At 36.1% G+C, this 23985-nt stretch overlaps 2 protein-coding genes across 3 annotated transcripts; both read right to left on the reverse strand.

Moving 5' to 3' along the window:
• Positions 1-1034: 1034 nt before the first annotated feature.
• LOC112733666 (factor of DNA methylation 1) lies at positions 1035-4428 on the reverse strand. Its single transcript, XM_025782705.2, has 7 exons — positions 4297-4428; positions 3790-4103; positions 2827-2975; positions 2146-2352; positions 1824-2036; positions 1498-1735; positions 1035-1342 (listed from the first exon to the last, which is right to left on the reverse strand). The coding sequence occupies exons 2-6, from the start codon at positions 4085-4087 to the stop codon at positions 1502-1504; spliced, it is 1101 nt and encodes a 366-aa protein (XP_025638490.1). The 5' UTR covers positions 4088-4103; positions 4297-4428; the 3' UTR covers positions 1035-1342; positions 1498-1501.
• A 3399-nt stretch (positions 4429-7827) lies between these two features.
• On the reverse strand, positions 7828-13023 carry LOC112733667 (protein INVOLVED IN DE NOVO 2). Of its 2 annotated transcripts, none has more exons than XR_003168260.3 (8): positions 12692-13023; positions 11301-12237; positions 10737-10918; positions 9721-9810; positions 9358-9645; positions 8647-8856; positions 8178-8557; positions 7828-8085 (listed from the first exon to the last, which is right to left on the reverse strand). XR_003168260.3 is itself a non-coding variant. In XM_025782707.3 (8 exons), exons 2-7 carry the CDS (start codon positions 12202-12204, stop codon positions 8324-8326), a joined length of 1908 nt encoding a protein of 635 aa, XP_025638492.1. In that variant the 5' UTR covers positions 12205-12237; positions 12692-13023; the 3' UTR covers positions 7828-8085; positions 8291-8323. The 2 variants fall into 2 exon arrangements, 1 of the variants encoding a protein (XP_025638492.1); XM_025782707.3 differs by having other exon boundaries at positions 8291-8557.
• Between the last annotated feature and the right edge of the window lie 10962 nt (positions 13024-23985).

Below are 23985 nucleotides of genomic sequence, written 5' to 3' on the forward strand. Positions count from 1 at the left end.
ATCAGAAAGTAAATTTATAACTTTAATCTCTAAAGACTAAAATAAACCTAAAACTAATAAAGCGTGGATAGAAATAATAGAATGGATGGGTCATTGGCTCATGGTCATGGGTACTTATTATATGTACTATCAAAAACAACATTTAATTCTGACCTCTTCCACGTGCTCTAAGTATTCCATCTTCTCACTTAATTAATTTCTGAAGCTACTAATCTTATCCTTCAAATCAGTATTACTCTCAACTCTCAAGTTTCAAATGGCCAAAAAAGGAACACATCATCATGTAATTATTTATTTCTCTCTGTTTTCTACAACATATATATCTCATGAATGAAGTCATTGGTAACAATGGTGTTCCTCTGCTTACTCAGGGTTCATTGTTGGATTGAACCAACAACTAGTATTGTACTGCTACTCTACTGCTATCAATTTTAACTAAAACAAGTCATTAATCTACTCAGCTTTCTTATATTTTCTTAACTAAAAAAAATTATACATATAGGAAACTACAGTTATATTGAAAACAATCTGTTATTCGAGTTATACTGCTTTGTTTAGTAAGGAGTAATGTGGATCAACCAACATAATTATTTGAAGTTTATCATCTACCAATTTTCTTTTATTTTTTTGGAAGATATACATAGAAACAACTTATAAAACAAAATAAAAATACATATATACGTTTTATGGACCTTTTTTCCCAAGAAAAGTTCCGGCATCTGAAAATGCTTTCTTGTTTGATCATCCCCACTATATTTTGTTGAGGTTTTTTGAAGCAATGTTAAAGTCCATGTGACATACAGTATATTGTATGAAAATTTCTTATCTACTCTACAGCAAATCCATTTTTACTCCAAGTTGTGAAGCACTATATGTCTATATATATCATGGTGCTCACACACGCCAGCGCAAGCGCGCACACACACATATATTAAACCGACTTTTTATAAATTAAATATGTATAATAATAGTAATGGTGTTAAGATGATAAATAACATTTTTTATTTTTATGATTTATATATGTTGAAGAGTAGTTTAGAAAAGAGAGTTTTATATTAGATTTCTCCTATGTTCTCTTTATGTATGGCAAGTACATAGTATATAGTAGATTATATATAGTATATAGTAGATAAAAGAGAGTGTAAATGTTTTTCTACATGTATTTTGTACACCTACTTATGTAGCAGTTCTGCTGAAGCATGTGCTGCTAGTGCTAGTAATGGTCTCTTTTGAGAGGATATGCATCACTGCTACATTTGAGAAATGAAGATTCTTATGATCCTCTTAGGCACTTCATACATTTTTCCTCCACAAATCTACAGCTTCTGATGCTCTTAGTTACCTGTTGGACAATAAGACCAAAACCTCAGCAAATATATGTTATGTTGGGTCCATGTTATGTTATTCACAGCATAATGTAACTTATATAGTGGATAAAGGACAAGCAAGAATTTCATCTGCAACACAACTAGATGAATGAAGTCTAAAAATACTTACAAGATCAGACCTTCCTTTTGCGCTTGTGAGTCTTCAATTGCCTGATAATGTATTGGATAATTTCTTTCAGTGTGGCTCTCCTTCCCTCCTTCCAGTTCCAAATTTCTGGCACAGTGTACCTTCCACTGGAATTGTATTCTTCTATTTCCATCAGTGCATCTGTGACAGCCTTGTATACCACTTCACCATGCTCATCTCTCAGCAATTTCAGCTTTTCATCATTTTCATCTATTATCTTCTGAAATTACCAAAATTTCTCAAAACAATTACCTTGTCTTCGGTAGCATTCTTAACAATAATCTGACACGATTGAAAATATTGTATACCTGTAAAACACCATTGACCTCGGTTATTTTGAAAGGATGCCAAGCTGAATTCTTCAGATTCTCCTCCCATGATGAACATAGCATGGCGGATATCTCTTGCCATGGTTCATTTGAGTACTTCTGCGAGCACGAATCTCGAAAAGGTTTCGGATCTAATTCTCCCAATCTTTTAATTCCAAGTTGAGATCGACTACCGAACATGTCTTGTAAACTCTACAAGAAAAAATGATAAACAGTATGCATCTAAGATAGTTAATTGTGGCAGATTAATCATGTAAACTTGACTGTGTATGTGGCAGAATAAGGAGGGATGAAATCTTACATTTATAGATTCTTTACGAGCATCAAGTAGTTCTTGCTTATACTCTTGCTCTTTAACTACCAGGAAACTGTTAAGGTTTTCCACACGCTCCAAATATTCCATTTTGTCCTTCAACTGATTTTGAAAAGTTGTAATTGCAGTGTTCAAATTACCAGCACTTTCTTCATCACTTTCTACATCACTCTGATTGTGTAACTCCCTTCTTAACTGTATGCGACAGTCAAAAGTATAGATTCAGGAAAGCAAGTTTCAACAAAGATAGTAATTTAGATACAATTTAAAATATTCAATTGTACATTCAGATTAAAGTTCCATCTTTGAGTCACATCTCAAATGTAATTGCAAGTTTAAAACCCCTAAGATTCTCAAAATTTTTTTTGTCACATTCTCTTCTTGCTATTATCAATAGAAAACACAGATTTTAATTTTAACTTTGAAAATATGGACGGACATGAACTTTAGCTTCTAGGAACCATCTCAGCCAGAAAATGCTATTAAATACTAGTAACTTTGAAGATACTATTGAATGCAAAACAAAAGACAGACAAAATGCTGAGAATCCGAATTTTCAACCAAGTTATATAATTAAACTGCTACAATACTTGATGGGAATGTTTGATCACAGGAAACCACACAAGCATCCCAAATAATCAACAATTGAAGGATCTGATCAATTGTGACCTTTTGAATCTCCTCAATAAAATTTTTCTGCTGCAGTTCATTTAGGGCCTTACTCTCCTCCAATTGCTTGGTAATCTTCCCATGCTCTTCCTTTAAACATTCCATGTTATGATTCAAATCAACAACCATGTCCTTCATCTGTGGTAAATCTTTTTTTTTTTTTTTTGGTTTTTGGGGGGGAGGTGGAGAACAAAAAAGAAGCATAAGCTTAAAAGAAGAAAACATGGTAAACATATACAAGTAAATTCCAAAGATATTTTGAAAGCAACTCTCAGTTCAAAATGTTTAAGCCTGTGTATGGACAACCGTTATGGAAAATTTGAATAATTCTTCCTTCTAGGGATGGGAGGCTCCTTAAGCTAAAGAAAACTAAGAACTACGAGAACTACACTAGTTGGCTAAATATTTTCTTCTTTAACTCATTCACTCTAAAAGGGTTGCATATATATATATGGTGATTGCTACGGTGCCTAAAAGTGTTTGTCTAACTTACCAAAAAGGGTTAAAAATCAATATTTAGTTTTAAAAGTATAAAAGTAAATAATCATTAAATATTCAAAAGTTGTCATAAAAAGTAAGTTAGGCACCAAGTTATAGGCACCATAGAATTCACCTATATAATAACATAACACTATAACAGACTGTTGAACCTTCTACCCTACCCCTATGAGTCTATGACATCTCAAACATGCCCTAAAACCTTTTCAAACAATGACATTTGACACTCACACACACATTTTACAATATTCCTTCCTCCTAACAACAAATTTAGGAGAAAATGAGAAATAAATGTGTCACATAAGAGATATTGAGGGCAGTTTCAAACCAAAAATCAAGTATAATCCATGTAGAATTTGCAAATAGAAGTGCCAGTGCCCAGTAGATTGAAGAATATTTTTGACTTTCCAGCAAGTTTTCCAAAACAAAGGATGATGATCCATCACAAACACATTTCACCTATACCAGAATATAGAATACCATTGCAACATCCCTCACGGGGCTCATCTTTGTCGTTCTTCAACTTCTCAACCATGCTCAAAGCTTCATTGTACTTGCATTCCATTTCAAGCAGACATCTTTCTTTGTAATTAATTTTCTCTGTAAGCCTCATAATGAGTTTTTGCAAACAATCAAGTGTGTCACTATGTTTACACTCCATCTCGAATAGCTTGTGATCCCTCTTGTCAATTTCATTCTGAAGGCTCACTATTATCTTTCTCAGCTTCATCAGAGTCTCTTCACAACTTTCACTCTTCATCATTTGCAAACAATTCAGCCTACATTTGTGGGAGAAAAAAAAAAATCAGTTACTTCTTTCTGGATCAACTAGGATTAGGAGTTACAGACTTAGAGCAAAGAAACAAGATGGCCAATACAACTGAAAGTTGCGAACTTTCACCAACATGATGCAGCATAAATTTGGGGTTTCTATATGGAAAGAATGAATAGTAGTACTACCGCAACACTTACGAGTAAGAAACAATAAACAGAGTCAAGCGGTCAGAGAGTAAAGAAGGAATGTAGACATCATCAACATGTGAGAAAAAAAACAGAAAGAAAGAAGAAGATGAAGAAGAAGAATGGGGTTGAGGGGATACAAAACCTGAAAATGGAAAACTGAAACTTGGTTGTGTTGGGATGTGTCACAACTCACAACACAAACTTGAAGGAATTTTGTTTTAGAGCAGAAAAATGAATGCTGGCGCACCGGCATGTCTTTCACATGCAAACTTAAAAATATAATCCTTTATTCATTTTTTTAAGTACTTCAATTTGGCATGGTATTATTGTAAAAATGTACATTATTAGGTAATTAAATTCATATATCGTTTTTAAATAATTTTTATAATATAAATCAACAATAATTTTAATTATCCAATGATATATCATTAAATAGTAATGCCCAAAAAATATATTAACAAAACTATCTATTCCTTTTTTTTTATTTTAATATGTATATAAGAAGCTTTATATCTTGAAAAAAAAAATACTCATCTAGTCATCTGTATGCTACCCCCAATATATATACTTATTTTTATAATTAAAGATTTATTTTATTTTATAATTGATGTTTATTATAAAATTCAGTCATCAAATCTACTAATTATATAAAATATATATTAAAATAAAAATATATTGTGAAAATATATATATATATATATATATATATATATATATATAAACATATATATATATATATATATATATATATATAAACACACATAACACAAAAATACATAATACCTATTTGGTAATCGATTTTTTTATGAATATATAATATTTTTTTAAATAATTTAATAAGAAAGTTGATATAAATTATACAAAAAAAAAGCCTACACTAAATATTGAAATATTATAGCTTAAACATGTACTTAGACAAGAATCTTTATTTAAGTAGTATTTAAGTAATATAGACGCTCTTTCTTAAGATCGGCTAGCAAATAAACTTTCGTTTTATTATATAACCGTCCTTTAAAATTATGTCCTATTGTAGTAATACTATTTAAGACGGGTTGAAAATAAGGTGATTGAATTACATTGGAAAAAATACAGGCATCAACTATCCATTTAGTATGTCCCAATTTAGCCTTATGCATGTTTTTTTTACTGGACAAAACACTTTTTAAAGTCAATTGAGATTTTGGAATAGTCCTTCCCTTAAAATAATTTCTAATTTGTATAACAACAATAGCTTTTCTCTTTCTTGTACTTGTATTTTCAAGCCATAAGATTACTCCTCAATTTTTTTTCCATCTTATTTTTTTTTATGTTCCACCAAAACTCTTCTGAATTGAAGTTAAACCTTTTTAGTGATTTTGTTACCTACTTTAATTTGTCTAAAAATTTTTGTAAGGTGATATTTCATTCTATATATCTCCCTCCATTATAAGTATTCAAACAAAAAATACATGTATATTGTGCCTTATGATTTTTGTCATACTTCACAGTAAAATATTCTTAAATTGGGTCAATTTTTCTTCAAGAGAAACCGGTTTGAAATTTTTGGATAGCATTATCTTATGGCGGTTGATTACTTAATGGTTGTTCCATCTAAATTACATACAAATTACAAATTACATACAGTAAAATAAAACCTCAGCCATCAAAATCTATAATCCAAAATTAAATTTATCACTATTTTTAAAAATTATATGAAAATTCTATTCAGTATTACAACAATTCATATAATTAACTGAAGAACTCACTGTTTTTGAAATTATATCAAAATTAAACTTATCACAATTTTTGAAAATTATATCAAAATGAACTGAAAAATTGAAACAATTCATATAATTAACAAAATAAAAAAATTAATTGAAAAACTGAAGAATTCACTGCGACATAGAGAATGGAAAAGGCTTAGAATTCACAGCAATAGAGTGGGATGTTCGGTAGGACAGAGGTGGCCAACTACAGAAGCTTCAAACCGACCAGCAGACGACGATGACGACAAAAGTTTCGAACCGACCTACCGACGACGACAGAAGCTTCAAGTGACGAGGGTGGCAACCACTGGTGGTCACTGCCAGCATCGATAGTGGTAGGGATGGTGGAGGCAACCGAGGCATTCCTTCTGCTCGTTGGAGAAAAATAGGAAATTAGGGTCGGAAGGGAGAAGGACTGAGGGAGGCATTCGTGAATTTGTTAAGGCTGCGTTTGTTTATTGTCTTTCAAATACATGGACACAAACACAAATGCACAAAGAGACATATACACAAAGATACACAAATTTTTTTATTTTGTTTGGTGATATTGGACAAGACACACCACTATAAACTAAATATCAATTTTACCCATATATTATCACCAATGAAATAAAGATAAGAGTAAATTATTAAGGATAAAAGAGTAAATATTTGTGTCTTATTCAATGTGTCTCAATGTCTCATCTGTGTCCCATCAAACAAACGCAACAAGGAACTAGATTAGTGGGTTTTCTTTTTCTTTTTCTGGGCTTTTAGGGCGAATTACAAAATCGGAACTAGCCGGTTTTTTAACCTATTTTTGTAGGACAATTCTAAAAATCAACAAAATCGACTAAATGATCAATTCACGGTTAATTCAGTTGAATCGTCTGATCCGGGCTAATTTTTAGAACCTTACTTATAAGTGATTCATCGTCTCTTATATTTACAGGGCATTTTTAATCAATCACTTGGATAGCTTTTAAATATGGCTTATGTTATTTATTGCCAGAAAGAAAATGGATTGCACGGATTATTTTGTGTCTATTTGATTCTCTTTACAGTTTACATTAACCTTTATAATACCATTGTTTGAGTGCACGACTCGTAATGCAAATGTTCAGTCTCTGTGTGGGTTTTTTTTTGTTCCTAGCAAGAAAGAATAAGTGAAGGGCAATTGAGTTTGACTGTTAATTTGTAAAAATGCATATATAATTCACGATTTTACTAAGAAACGAACTTTTTTAAATCTATAATTAACTAACAAAATAGAAAATGAATAAGGATTGAAAGTTTGGTCGTTAATATAGAGAATAAATTGTAGCTAAAAAATAGTGCCTAATCTTTTTTCACTTACTTAGCACACCAAAAATGGTTATAATTTTGCATATCAATCAATGCATTATATTGCAGTGACCATTCTTTTTTTGGAGTAGTGAAATGAATTACTAACAACCTCAGGCAATACGTTAAATAACTTCTGTTGGAACATCATATCGTATTAACCGATCATCCCAAAGACCCAACCAGATAAAGTTAATCTTATGACTACTTTAAATAGAATAATTTGAAATATTACTCAATAATCTTAGGAAACAAATACTACAAAAATATACTTAATTTTGCAATCTAAAAAAGAAAATTAGCAAGAGACTAATTAGTTTCACCATCTGAAAATTGTAATAGTTGTCGTTGAACAAAGTTTCTTTTGGGTCATAATCGCTGAACATAGTTGGAGGATGACCATTGACCAAGAAGACAAGAAGCATGGGAAAGGCAATGATTACCAAAATGGCAACAAGACAAATAAAGGAACTAACGGGAGAAAAAGGAATATTACATCTATGTCATTCACATGGCAGAGACAGCCCAAAAGGCTGCCGCAACGAGTGCAGTTTCATTCTCGTGATTCGGCAAGATATGCCCAATGAAGCATAAAGTGTCAAACGAAATAAATTGTTTACAAATTTCATAATTTACTTAGAACCATAAACAACCAAGTGGTGTGGCAGCCCTCCTCAGTCCTCCCAATGTTGATGCATGCAACCTCTCTTAGAATGCAATATGTTAAGTCCTGTAACCAAAGCCAACCTTTCAGCAATATAATCCAAATTAACTTTATGAATACTATAAATCAACTAATAATTTCTTGAGAAAATATGAAACCTGGTTGGCTAGTCACCAGGAATATCTAACCAACACATCGATCAGCCTTTAAATATCTTGCTTTCTTGGTTGTAGCTATACTACTCGAGAGGGGGAAAGAAAAAAATAGCAACCTAAATAGATTGCGTCCAATATTCACTTCATCCTCATCCTCCTCGCTTTCGTTTTTGTGATCTCCAGTTTTTTATCAGAAATTCTACTCCTTCTTGTAAAGTTGCTCTCCTTCCCTCTGCATAGTTCCATATTTCTGAGATTATGTAACGCCCACTAGGATTATATGCATTTATCTCAGTCAAAGCTGCCACCACTGCATTGTATGCTCCTTCACCCATCTCATTTTTCAGTCCATTCAGCTTTTCATCATCTTCTTTTATAATTTCCTGAAATGAAACGAAGGCACACCTTTTCAATCTAGACTAAAAGAGTCTAAGCATAAAATCAAGCGGAAAAATGTTTAACAAGGACACACCGTTTCTTTCCCATCAATTGTGATAACTTTGAATGGATGCCAATCTGGGTCCTTCAAATACTCTTCCCACAACGAACAGAGTTCTGTAGCCCTCTCTTCAGCCTCTTCCTCATTGTATCTTCTCGTAAAAAATTCAAGGAATGGTTTACCGTCAAGTTGTCCCATTCTCTTTACACGAATATTGCCCTGAGCTGGTAGCTCTTTAAGGCCCTGCAAGACACAGATTATAAATTAATTCGGATTTAATACTGAAGAATGCACCTAAGACAAACTTTTTTAAAAAATAATGGTGAATGTTCATTAACATAATTTCAATGATGAAATAGTGCAACACGTGAACTACAAATATTCACGATAGTTAGGTCTCTTAAGCACAGGTCAGTTAGGTGAAATACTCAAATAGTGATCAAGAAATCTTTAACCCGAGCCTTATTACTCTGAACAAACAAAACAGGAACCACTGGGGAGGAATTCACATGTATATTTTCTAAGCACTTTTCATTTCTAGCATTGTGGGAGGGGAAGACAGGTTTTAATCAATCAATTAATTTCAATTTCAGAGCACATAACACTGTGAACAGGCAAGCATAATTAATTAATTATCATTAAAAGCACAATCAGCTAGTAAATGAAATATGAAAGAGCGGTAAAACACAAATTTAAATAATCACTACCTAGAAAGGGAAGATATATCTGAAAAAATATACTTACCTCCACCAATTCTTTTCGAGCTTCTTGCAACTCCTCATTACTCTTACGCTCTTTAATGATTAGTGTTTGGTTCAATGCATCTATGTCTTGAAGTGATTGTTCCTTTTCTCTTAAATCCATATGTAAATCATCTACTTTCTTCAAAACTTCTGCATCATCATCATCTTCCATGTGCTTCAACACACTTAATGATCCTCTAAGTTGCTGAATCTCCAATTCAAGCTTTTGTTTCATATCCAATTGTCTTTCAAGCTGAATGATTTTAGCATGGAGTTCTTCTTTTTGCTTCTGAAAGATAGATGGACAAATATCATTAATACTCGTTGTGGGAAGAGATTAAGTTTTGAAAGCAGGTAACACAACCTTTTGGTCTTCAGCCAATTTCAACACTTTTTCATCAGCTTTCTGTTGTTCTATAGCAGCCATCTGAAGAGAGCTATTTCTCAATGTATTCTGAAAAGACAATGCATGGCACAAGTTATTGAATTATAAAAATGAAAATAGAAACCAAAACTTCTACGCCCTTCTTATGCAGACTATTACATTAAAGGATGTCAATAACAGCAGGAGCAAATTAGGTCCAAATTTTGGTTTCCAGAATCCTTATGTGAGGTCTTCGATGGGAGTAAAAGAAAAATTTAAAAAGACAAAATCTGGTGTTGCATAAAAAATTTTTTAGGCATACAACTTTATGTTTGTGACTCTTATCCCCTCTCTATTCTGCAATTTTCAAGTGAATAACATTAACATATGATCACTGGAAGGAGTTCATAATCTTAATCACTTTCCAGAAATTACCATTCTACAATAATGTCATCCTTGGTTGCTAACCCCTTACTCAAAGGCCCAAAACATTAGAAGTTTGGAATATCAATCATCTGATAATTGCCATAAATCATTTCTCTTAAAAGTTCAACAAACTATTACATAGATGTGCATAAATTGTTTTACATCTGACACCAACACACACAAAAGCCCATCAAGCTTCGAGTGAGAATAATGCATATGTGCACCTTGTATTGAATTCTTAATTCTTTCCTCTTTTTTAAGTATGAGGAAAGCAAAAATCATAGAAGTTCCAGTACTGTAACATAATTCAACGCAATAATAATAATAATAATAATAATAATAATAATAATAATAATAATAAAGAACTGTACCATAAACATAAATCCTCTCTCCAAGACACAAAGTTGTTAACGGCACGCAAATGAATTTTGTTGATCACAAATGAAAAGTCCAGGCATGTGAATGGCTCTATAACTAACAACATTACAATCCTAAATTGAACATGAACAATATTTTATTCTATTATTCTTAATTTCAATCACACCATGCTAGAGAAGATGCAGCAAAAATAAAGAAAACACTATACATACCTCCTCAATCTCTTCTGCTAACTTCTTTCTTTCACTTTCATTATGCGCCTCACGCTTTTCCAGTTCGACTTTTCGCAACTCCAGCTCACTTTTCTGAGATTCTAGTTGCCACTTAAGCTTTTCGTGATCACTAAAGATCCTCTGAAAGTGATCCCTTGCACTTGATTGTATCTTCTTTATCTCTGAATACAAAATTAGAATCTTGAGATAAACCATGTTACAAACATACCAACATATTAAAGTAACAATGTTAGCTCCTATGGTACAACCACCACAACAATGCAAGTAGTAGGTGGCAACTGAATTGGCTGTTTGCTGACTTGGATACCTCCAGACCCCAGGGAAAAAACCATCAATAAACAAAGAAAATGAAAAAAAAAAAACTCAAATTGTGATTTAATTGTCATCCAGAGACTGCTACGCTGCCAGTTATTTTGTAATCAAAGTACCAGTTGCAACACATAGTTGGCCTTGTACAACAAAACAAATAAATGAGAAAATGAAAACCCCAAGAAGTCAAGCTAAACTAGAGACAAGTAACTTTGGCCCAATATAACCGCATACCTTCATTATAAGCTTGAATGAGCTTATCTTTTTCCTCCATTGCCATGTCCATTTTGAGCGTTGTCTCATGGCATCTTACTTCTATCTCTTGTAAGTGTTTGTTCTTGACCTGAATAATGTTAGTCAAATTGGACACAAGTTTATCCTGCCTTCGAGCTTCTTCCTCCATCAGTTCAGATATGGTTTTGACATCCCCCATCTTTCGCAGATTTTCCCCAATGATATTGTTGGCGTTATAATCATCTGCTCGGGCTACCCATGCATAAAGACCAGACTTCTGCTCAGACTTAGCAAACCAATCTTTTTTCCCATGATGATCTGTTTCATATGCCCTTTCAAATGCCAACGCATTATCAAACCCTGGCCAGTTTTTATTGAACTCCACAAGAGCAGTTCCAGAGTGACCCCGGAAATTCCATAGAGGATTGACTCTAAACGGATTAAAACCCCTGCTTTTGTACTCATCCCTCAGCTTGGAACCACTTGCACCAACACAGCGTCCATCTTCTGCCCGTCTAGTAGGAATATTAACTACAATTCCAATCCAAGGCCACACAAACTGCTCATCAGAATTAACGTCATGTTTGCCTTTGTCCACAGGTTTTGATGGAACATCCACGGCCATAGCATCCTTCTCCAAATATTTCACCAAAGCCAAATGATTAGCCTTCTCTCTTGCCTTTCTCTTTTGTGAGCTACTCTGACCCACCCCAGAAGCATGTTGAAGGAGTTCCTTGTACAAATAATCCCGTTTCCTCTTTTTAGGGCAGAACGGGCAAGTGTAAGTCTCATCCGAGGTTTTCACATCATGGGTTCCATTTTGCAGTTCTTCATAAAATTTATCTTCGTATTCAGTGATTTCAGAGTCACTTATATCAGTATCCTCATCAGAGCTCTGAGCCATAACAATTTCTCCCAGGAAAAATTATTACAATACCTGAAAGGCAAAAACTTGATATTAACATCGCCATTTTCTTGCTGAAATACAGATTAATCCCATTCATTTTCTAAACATTTTGATCCTAAGAGAAACATTCAAAACAAATATCCCAATCACTTCGCTCAAAAGGATCCCATATCATGCTATGTTAAGCTGTCTGTTAAAAGTTAGTTGAACATGTTAGTTAACCAATTGGCCAATCAAAATCTAAACGCATCGGAGGTCAGTGCTAGGAATGCATTTTCACAAACATTTGGTGTAATACCCTCCATTTACCCAAAACAAAAGATCAAGCATGAACATGCACAACACGTACCCAATTATTCAAATATGCATGAAGAAAACATAATGCAAAATTGCAAAGCACATGCATGACAAGAACCGGAGCGTGGGAGGGATAATCCAAAGCGAGGAGAATTGACAAATTGAGAGAAATATGAGCTGAATTGACCTGAAGAAGAAAATGGAAGGTGCTCCCTGAAGGTGAACTCTGATGAAGTGAAAGTGTGAGGCTAACGATCTACATGAGAAGAAGAAACGGTGAAGAATCGGAGGTGAAATTGGGGGTTGTTTGACGCTCCCAACAATCTTCACGGGCTCTAATCGTAGCACAGTGGCCACTGCCCACTGTCACTCATCACTAGGGTTTGGAAATCGGACATCACACGCGCGGGGTTAGCGCGTGAATTAGAGATGAACGATTTGGCACAAAATGTGCAGTGTGGCTCGGCTAATTGGACTTGCTGCACTCTGCACCCAATTGCACTCAAAAACAAAACCATTAACCAAGTCCATTCGTAAAACAATTTTATAGAAGGGTTTTTTTTTTTTTTTTACTAAAGATAGGAGACTCGAATCTGCAACTTTTTTTTTCAAAGATAATAGGTTATATTTCATTAATTATTAAAAAATAAAATATAAAGATGTCCAAAAGCAGGACAGCATAATAAAAGGTGGGGATTTCCCAAAAACACTACACTGAAGGTATTCATCCAACGGTGCGTGGTCGAAAAACGAAGAAAAATCTTAAAGAAGAAAGAATGATAAATCCAATTGAATGCAACTAAGAGCTTGCCTCATGGAGATGACAACCTAAACTGGGAGTTCTTTGGATTTCACGGAGCAACTTGACAGAGCTTGCTAGAATGGCAGACGGCATAGAAGTAGAACCTTCAAAAATCAACTGGTTGCGAGCTTTCCAGCAGTTCCAGCAAATGATGGCAAGCAATTGAGGATTACGGTCAGCATTCTTCAACGGGTTAAGTATCTCTGTTGATGCAGTCCACCATGTCCAAAAGTCGTTAGAACTCTGAGGGGGAAGACAGTCACGAAGATAACTCTGAGACCATACGTCTTTAATTCTAGAGCAATCGATCAAACAATGAGTGACTGTTTCCGTTGCTTCATGACAGCAGGGGCATATTGGTGATATAGATGGGATGCAGTGATGAATCTGAGCAAGCACCGGAAGTCAGCCATGGAGAGCTTTCCAGATAAATAGCTTAATTTTGTGAGGCAAGTTCAATTTCCATAGATCAATCCATGGCTTTTTCTGCTGCATATAATTAGGGCAAAGCTCCAGAGGCGGATGGTAAAATAAATAGTCAATTCTGTAACCTGAAGCTGTATCATATTGCTTGGATTTGTTCAATTCCCATTGCAATTTGTCCCTACTCTGTTGAATTTTAACTGACAAAATCCTGTTTGCAACGTCTTGGGGAAATAATTCTTGAATGAGATTCTGATTCCAATTCCTATCTTCAGTAATTAGATCTTTAACTCTTGGAACTAACTCAGAAATAGCCTGTCTATTTGGCATGTCAGAAATCATTAAAGGATACGGAGGAGGCAGCCAAGGATCCTCAAAGGTTCGGATATTCTCACCAGTACCTACAGCCCAATTGAGACCTTTTTCAACAATCTTTCGGCTTTCCAGTATGCTCCTCCATCCCCAAGAAGGTAAGACTCCAATTTCTGCAGTTATAGCATTACCATTGCTAAAGTATTTACCTCTTAGGATTTTGGATAATAAGGAAGTAGGCTGTGTTACAAGTCGCCAAAACTGTTTGCCTAAAAGCGCCAGATTTTGGATTCTGAGATCTTTAAATCCAAGGCCTCCTTCTTTTCGTGGGCGAGTCATAGTGTCCCAGCTAATCCAAGCCATCCGCCTTTCAGAACCTTTTTGTCCCCACCAGAACTGAGAAAGTAGAGAGTGAATTTCCGAAATTAAACCATCAGGCAACTTGAAGCAAGACAATGTATAAATAGGAATAGCTTCTCCCACTGCCTTAAGCAATACGTGTCTACCACCTGACGAAAGAAGATTGCGCTTCCACCCTTGGATTCTTTTCCGAACCTTTTCTTTGATCATACTAAAAGAAGCCTTTTTCGATTTAGAGACTGTAGAAGGCAAACCAAGGTATTTATCCTGAGCCCCAATATGATTAATATTCATAGAGTTTGCCAATAGTGTACGAGTAGTGGAGGGAGTGTTGTGGCTAAAGAATACAGCAGATTTATTAAGATTTACCCTCTGGCCACTGATGCTTTCATAAGAATTCAATAAATGCAGGATATTTGAACATGCTTCAGGATTAGCCTTACAGAATAAGATGGAGTCATCAGCAAATAGGAGGTGGTTGACCTTGGGACATCGCCTATGTATCTGAAGACCCTGAATTAGTCTGTTTTGTTCTGCCTTGTGTAGCAAGAAGGAGAGACCTTCTGCACAGAAAAGAAAAAGATAGGGGGATAGAGGATCTCCTTGTCGAATACCTCTATTTGGTTTGAAGAAACCATAAGGTTGTCCTTCCACAATAATAGAATAAGAAACAGTTGTCACTAATTCTCGAATCCACATGATCCACCGGGAGTCAAAACCAAACTTCTCTAATATAAACCAAAGAAAGTGCCATTCCACCCTATCATATGCCTTACTCATATCTAATTTTAGCGCCATTTCATTTTCGAGACCCCTTTTTTTGTTCTTCAAGTAATGCATACACTCGTGAGCAATTAGGATATTATCAGAGATTAATCTGCCTTTAATAAAAGTACTCTGCGTAGGGATAATTAGTCTATTCATCATACCCTGAAGCCTATGTACAAATACTTTGGAGATAATCTTGTAAAAGACTGAGGATAGGCTTATTGGTCTTACCTGAGTCATATCTTTAGCATCAGAAATCTTGGGAATAAGACAGATCTGAGTGTGGTTAAAACCTTTCAAGATTCTGCCCCCAGAAAAGAAGCTCTTAACTGCTCGAAACACATCACCACTAAGTATGTTCCAGAAGCTTTGAAAAAATTTTGCTGTCATACCATCATCTCCTGGAGCACTTTGAGGATGAATGCTAAATGTTGCGCATTTCACTTCCTCCATAGTCACTGGTCTTTGAAGCCTACGGTTCATGTGAGCTGTAACCTTAGGTTCAAAATCAGTAAACAGAGGTTCAGGGTTCTCATGACAAGTGGAGGAAAAGATGTCCTTGAAATAAGATTCAGCCACAGAAGCAATACCAGCATTTGAAGTAGCCACTTCACCATCACTGCCAGTTAGTTGCCAAATTATATTCCTTCGGGTTCGATTTCTAAATTTCTGATGGAAAAAAGCTGTATTCTGATCACTAGATTTGAGCCATTTGACTCTAGACTTATCTTTCCAATAAGATTCCTCATTTTGCAATGCTTTTTCAAGTTTGTCCTCTATTTCTGAAACGATGTCGCCTCCATGAATTCCTGCTAAACGAAGTTCCTCTAATTTCGACTGTAGTAAATCAATCTCCTCCTTCGAATTAGATCTGTGTTCTTGCTGCCATCTGACAATCTTATGCCGACAACGCTTTATTTTTTGAGCTAGGATATACATGGCTGAACCATCAATCTGTTCATGCCAAACCTCTCTAACAATCTGCCTTATTTCATCATTGGAACACCATCTTTCTTGGAATTTGAATCGGCGTTTAGATATCTCAGTTCTCGGATTAGAGTCTAAGAGAAGAGAGGCGTGATCCGAGCCTGATTCTGACAGTCTAAGAACCGTTGCATTGGGATAGAGTTGCTGCCAATCAACTCCTACCAGGAATCGGTCCAGTCTTTCCTGTATCAACTCATCACCCCTCCGTCTATTTAACCAAGTGTATGGTCTTCCGACCATATCAATATCAATCAGGGAATTATCATCAATAAAACTATTAAAGGTTTCAATAGAAGAAGGAGATTTAGCACCCCCACCTTCTTTCTCCAATTGATTAGAAATGGCATTAAAATCTCCCATTAACACAACCTTACCATCGAACTGTTGGGTGACTGAAGTTAATTCAGCAAATTGAGCCATTCTATGTTGATCATTTGAACTGAGATAAACACCTAGAACACCATAGGGATCATTAGAACCAGCTGTCAGAACTGATGCCGCAATGAAAAATCTACCATGCTGTAAAATCTGAATAGTGCAACCATCCCTCCATGCCATTGCCAAACCCTCTGATAATCCATCCGGATCCACAATAAACCATTCCTTGAAACCACAAGATCTTAGTTTTCCTTCAACTTGTCGAGATTGATTTTTTGTTTCACAGATAAAACCAATCTCGGGGGAGTAGGATTTGCATATCCCTTTAAGATTGTGGATTGTCAGGGATCTTCCCAAACCCCGACAATTCCACGAGAGCAGTTTCATATTTCTTTGGGTGCCACTTGAAGGCTGACACCCTCCACCGTCATAGCAATTATATGAGGGTTCTGAATCTCTGATTTGTTGCTCATGGTGTAGAGAAAATCAGAATTGGTATTCAATGATTCCAAAGAGAAATAAGATATATGGAATGAGTGAATTAAAAAACAAAATAAATTAAAAGAGAAATGAATTGGGAGAGAAAACGAAAATTAGGGAGCTAAGTGGAAAAGAAATTAAGAAAAAAAAGTAGAAGAAAATGGAAAAGAGTTTGACGAAGAAAAGACAAAGAAAGGTGTAACCATGGAGGCGGCGCAGTGAAACCCTAGCAGAGCGTCGGGCGCTAGATGAGGAGTACGTACTCCCACTATGCACAAATTAATTTGAACCTGCAACCTTTTAATTGAGTATGGAGAGACTATGTCATTTGAGCTATTACTCATTGGCTAGTAGGGTTTAACTAATAGGCGTACGATAAGTTTATTTTTAGTAAAAAATTTTAAAAATATAATTGTTAAAAACTAAAAACTAAGGTAATAAAATAAAGAGCAATACATTATTAAATTTATATTTAAATAAATATCATAACTCAATATACTTTAGGTATTTAAAGTTATACATATGTTATTATATTTTTTTATTTTAAATCATTTTGAATCTCAATCCAATTATATATCTAAGTCTTTTTAGTAATTAAGTCCAATTAAATTGGCCTAAACTCAATAAAAATCGCTTTCATTACACCAGCGTGTAAACACACGCTTCATTAGGGGTGTTCGCAGTGCGGTTTGGATCAATTTTGAGTCAAAAACTCATCCGATTCGAACACTAATTTTACTTGTGTGGTTTAGATTGGATGCTTTTTTAAAAAAATCCAATCCGATCCGATCCAATTTCAAGCGGTTTTGATTGGATTGGATTTGCGATTTTATAAATTAAAAAAATTAAATACATATAATAAGTCTCAAAATCAAATTTTAAATAATCAACAATGACATAATAAGTCTCAACAATATCTTAAAAAGCCAACGATAACATAACAATAGAAATAAAATTATATGTTAGTTAAAATAAATTAAATAAATTACATTTTGAACATAAAATATTTATTAAATAATAATAATATATGAATAATATAAAAATATATAAAAAATTGAACATGTTATAAGTATATTGTAAATATAATAATAAAATAATAATATTATAGCACATTGTGCGGTTTGGATTGGATTGGATCGGTTATGAAAAGTAGATCCAAAATCCGATCCGATCCAGCGGTTTGCAAAATATAGAATCCAATCAAATTCGAATTAGTACGGTTTTAATCGGTTTTCGGTTTGGATTGGATTGGATGAGCGGTTTAATTTGAATCGGTTTGAATTTGAACACCCCACCTTCACTAACGCAAACTCTTCGCGTTCCTTCCTTTTCTTTACGTTATTCCTTATTCTTCTTCGCATTTTTCCATCCTCATCTTCCCATTCCTTCTTCTTCTTCGCGTTCTTTCTTTTTTTTTTCGCATTCCTTATCCTTCTTTTTTGCATGTTTTCTCCCAATCGTTGTTCTTTTATCGCTGTTGTTGTTGCTGCGTTTTTCTTTTTCTCCTTTTAATTGAAGTTCATTTGGATTCAGAAATGAATTTGATGTGTTTTTGTTGATGATTGAGTCTTTTTGACCGCTTGTTCAAAATTGAACTAATTTCGGTTCATTTTTGTGTTAATTGAGGTTCACCTGATGTTGCTGATAAGTATTGACTAAATTTTTTATTCCTTAAGTAATTTTAGTTTATTTCTTAGTTTAATTGATGTTCATTTGAATTTAGAAATGAATTGGTGTGTTTGTTGATGATTGAGTCTTTTTTATTATTTGTTCAAAACTGAACTAATTTTGGTTCATTTGTGAATTAATTGAGGTTCACTTGATGTTGCTGTTAAGTATTGACCAAGTTTTTTATTCCTTAAGATTTCAGTTCATTTCTTAGTTTATTTGAGGTTCATTTGAATTCAGAAATGAATTCGATGTGTTTTTATTGATAATTGAGTTTTTTTTACTACTTATTCAAAACTGAACTAATTGAATGGAATGGAGTGAGATATAATGCAATTGAATAAAGTGATCATGAACAATTTCATTTTTCTTTGCTAAAAAATTTGGTCAATACTTTCAACAGTATCAAGTGAACCTCAATTAGCATACAAATGAACCGAAATTAGCTCATATTTGAATAAACAGTTAAAAAGACTCAATCGTTAACAAAAATACATCGAATTCATTTTTGGATCCAAATGAACCTCAATTAAACTAAAAATGAACCGAAATTACTTAAAAGATAAAAAATTTGGTCAATTCTTATTAGCAACATCAAGTGAACCTCAATTAACACACAAATGAATCGAAACAAACTAAGAAATGAACCGAAATTATTTAATGATGGCATCAGAGAAAATCAAAACTAATAAAGATGTTAGCAAAATATTAGTATTATTGGTGATGACAATAACAAAAAGGAAAAGAAAAAGAAAAAGACGCAACATTGGGAGACGAGAAGAAGAAGAAGAAGAGAAGAAGAAGAAGGACGAGAGAAGAAAAAGAACTTGCGTGCGCGAATTTGGAAAAAGAAGAATAAGAAAGAGGAAGAGAAGAAGAAGGGAAGAAAAATCTGCGTGTGCAAATTTAGAAGAGGAGGAGGAAACATAAAAGGAAAAGAAGAATGAAAAGGAGAAATAAGCGCATAATTTAAAAAAGAGTAAAGGAAATTTTCGTCCCTGACCTTTTTTTACGGACATTTTCGTCCTCAAGCAATGGAAAATACATTAAAGCCCCTGACCATTGAAAAACGTGGACATTTATGTCCCTCCGTTGATTTCAGCCGTTTGCACTGGACAGAAAAGACTGAGGTGGCACAGGTGGCGCTGAGGTGGCACGTAACGGAGGCCAGGTGACATGGGGCAAAAAGTTAGAGGACATATAAGTCCCTGGAGACGAAAACGATGCCGTTTCGTCTCCTCCTCTCGAAACACAGTTGAATCCTCATATACAATACCCAGAAGACCCATAGTTGAGTGAGAGAATTACAGAAAACCCTAACCCAAAGACGATCAAACTCCTTTGTCTCTGTTTCTCCCTCCAAAAAATACAACACGTAGAAGAGCAAAAGGCTAGGGGTGATAGCTGTGGCAGAGGCTGAGGAGAAGCTTCGTCTGAGGTCGTGGCTGCTGTCTTCGGCACAAGGTAAGATTGTGATGCTTAGCTAGGAATGCAATGTGTTTGCATGTTTACAGTGTAAGAAAGAAAGTGAAAAAAGGGTGTATTGCGTCCTGTGTAGGATTAGGGGGAGGGATTGTGTTCGGAAAATGTAGTTTCTTTCATATATTGTGTTGTTTCCTTTTTTAATCCTAGTTCTGCACTGGTTAATTTCAGATGGTTGACGTGTTTGTGGTTCCGGTCTTTTATCATGGAGAGAACTTCGTAAGAGGAATTGGTGAAAAAATGGTTTATCAGAATGGAAAGGAGGAGAGGTTCCCTGAGATAGACCTAGACTTTGTTAATTTCGGAAACTTAGTGATACTATTTAAGGGTTTGGGCTACCAGTTAAATATTTTTCTTAGATATAAAACTTTATTGTATGAATCTAATCGGATAATTATCTTAGTTCAGATTTTATGATGCTATAATCAATACTCAATTTAATTAAGGTCAAAATTTAATCGAGTCTAACCATATTATATATCATTATCTGATAAGTACAAAATCGATATAATCAAATTGGTTTTTATTGAATACATCTTAAACATCCCGAATCTTTCTAGTAATCATTTATCAGTATCATAGAGAGAAAATGTGAATGAAATAAATTAAGGGCAAAAAACGGAATTAAGCCAAGGGAGGAAAGAATTTACACAAATCAGCCAAAATCGAAATTGTTTCACGAATGAGCCAAAGCACATTACTATATAATTCGAACCAGTATGGTTCGAACTATAATAACACGTAATTCGAACCAGGGTAGCTCGAATTAGGATGTAACACTTGATGAATGTAATTCGAACCAACATGGTTCGAACTAGATTTGAGAGTAATTCGAACTAGGCTTGTTCGAATTACGTACTTGCACGCTTCACAAAGTAATTCGAACCTACTTGGTTTGAATTAGTAAAAGTTTTACTCGAGTAGTAATTCGAATTGGGTTGGTTCCAATTACACGTTTTGCAGCTATAAAAGGAGTTCGAATCAGCCCCACTCGAATCACTTTTCCATCCTCATACCCCACCAAATCCCAGAGAAAACGACCCGGGTTTGATCCGACAAAGACTTGAACGGAATACTCAGCCGATGGGGGACGATCCGGCAAGGTTATATCGGTTGAACGGAGTTGCTTATATAGCCGAGGTCATCAACGACGAGGTTAGTACATAAAAAACTTCGTGCTAGCGGTATATCTAAGTTAGTGGTTTTGCATGCGGTTTTAGTGGCGGTTTATGTTAGCGGTTAATCGTAGTGGTATTGCAAGTGGTTTAGTTGAGAGGTTTTGCATGCGGGTTAGTTGGTGGTTTAGTTGGTGGTTTATGTTAGTTATTTTATGTTAGTGGTTTATGTTAGTTGTTTTATGTTAGCTGTTTTATGTTAGTGGTTTATGTTAGTTGTTTTATGTTAGTGGTTTAGTTGTGTGGTTTATGATAGTTGTTTTGCATGTGGTTTTCGTTAATGGATTTTTATGCGGTTTATAATAGTGGTTTATTCATGTGCTTTTGTTGGCGGTTTAGGTTAGGTGTTTTTAGTATTGGTTTTGTTAGTACTTTTGTATGCGGTTTTGTTGATGATTTACTTTGGCGGTTTATTTTGGTGGTATTGGAAGTGTAACAGCCCAGACCACCCGCTAGCACGATATTGTCCGCTTTGGCACACAAGGCCTCACGGTTTTGCCTTTGACGATAGGGATGCTAGCCGAAGCCCCCCACACTCACTCGTCAAAACGCGTCATGCTAGGGAGAGGTATCCACACCCTTATAAGGCATGCTTCGTTCCCCTCCCCAATCGATGTGGGCCTTACAATCCACCCCCCTAAGGGAGCCCAGCGCCCTCGCTGGCACATCGATCCGGGTTCTGGCTCTGATACCATCTGTAACAGCCCAGACCACCCGCTAGCACGATATTGTCCACTTTGGCACACAAGGCCTCACGGTTTTGCCTTTGACGATAGGGATGCTAGCCGAAGCCCCCCACACTCACTCGTCAAAACGCGTCATGCTATGGAGAGGTATCCCCACCCTTATAAGGCATGCTTCGTTCCCCTCCCCAACCGATGTGGGCCTTACAGGAAGTGGTTGACCATGTGCTTTTGTAAGCGGTTCGTGATAGTGGTTTTGCATGTGTTTGACATAAGTGGATTTCTTTGTGGTTTATGTTAGCGGTTTGAACATGTGGTTTTTCAAGTGGTTTGATATATTGGTTTTGCATGTAGATTATGTTAGCGGTTTCATTTAGTGGTTTATGGTGTTGGTTATTTTTGTCATTGGTTATCAAGTTGGTTCTAATAATGCGGTGCATGTAATACGCAGCCACAGCGATGCATCAGGAGCATGCGGCGGCAGCAGGGCATGCGACTCGATGAGAGATATGTTCCGTACTTGCAGATGGTCGGATTATACCATCTTGCGAGGCTGAACGATAGATGGTTCCGGTTAGATGAGGCCCTTGTCAGTGCCTTCGTCGAGCGCTGGCGTCCGGAGACGCACACCTTCCATATGCCGTTCGGAGAGTGCACGAGCTCGTTGTACGACTCATCCCAGTCACCATAGATGAGGACAATAGCCTTTTGCTTCGCCAACCAGACCCTCCTGTACGTCGGCCTAAACCCAAAGTGTGCGGCCGTGGCATTTAGGAGCATCTTGATGCTGACGGATGCATCAGCCCTAACCATTGGCATAATGAACGCCGATACACATGATAATCCAAACTCCTGTGGTCGCTCGAGATGGAGGTGGCAAGACAGGTATGAGGTCCATTGTACCGTTTGACCTCCCAAATGTCCTTGCGCTGCCGGAGACTTAGCCGAATCAACCATGTGCACCCATTCCCGAACTCAGAACACTTGCCCACATACCGGCGATAGTCAGACTCCACTACCTTGTATTGTACCCCTCGGCGGATGCTGTAAGTCTTCACACTTAACAGGGCCTCATCTTTATCCTGAAATTGCTGACCAACCTGGAACTCTGTCAGACCAGCAGTCCCTTCCGCATCTCTAGCTCCAAATCCAACAGGCTGCCCAGAAACTCCCTCCTGCCTCATGGCATCCAAGTCCAAAGAGGAAAAATGTGGTGGATACTGCTGTGTGCCAGAGCTAGAACCACCTCCCGCCCCGGCAGGCTCACTCGCTCCAATATCATCGCCACTGTCATCATCAATCATATCCGGCTCGACGTCATCGTCCTCTGCATCACCCAACAATCCGTCTCCAACCCCAAGCGGTGCAGCGCACTGTAAAGAGGTCGGCAGAAATTTCCCTGTTCCGACCTCGTCGCCTACGATGCCATTGAGATCAACAGTGAAAGAAGGGGAGGCGACAGGTTGGACCGGTGGCTCATACACAGGGACGGACGAAGAAGCAACGGCAGGTCTGGAGCTAGAACCGGCTGCCGTGGCTAAAGTGGTGGTATTCCGGTTTGAACCCCCTGAGCTGGATACCACATCAACCAACTTTGCCAACAATTCTGGTGTCCTCACTTCCGAAAACTGCTGACGACAATGAAACATGACTTGCAAGTCCTCATCACTCCCGATCGTGAAACAATCATACTTCACGGTTTCCTGGAGCACCGTGATTGTAATGCGATAGAAAAACTTCTTAACCCGCTTCGCACCTTCCAGACCAAATTTCATCAGTACAGACCTAACAAGGTCATCATAGCTCGTCGTAGGCCTAACGATAATACAGAGAGGATCCTTATCGGTGAACTTCACACTGGAACGAGTTTTCCTCTTAATCGATCCTCTGTGGTGAACCAACACTACAAAACTCTCCTCACTAGCCATATTACACTCTCTAATGAGAGCAACTCACATTTACA

The sequence above is a fragment of the Arachis hypogaea genome, chromosome 13, assembly GCF_003086295.3.
Source record: "Arachis hypogaea cultivar Tifrunner chromosome 13, arahy.Tifrunner.gnm2.J5K5, whole genome shotgun sequence".
In the NCBI taxonomy this organism is placed as follows: domain Eukaryota; kingdom Viridiplantae; phylum Streptophyta; class Magnoliopsida; order Fabales; family Fabaceae; genus Arachis; species Arachis hypogaea.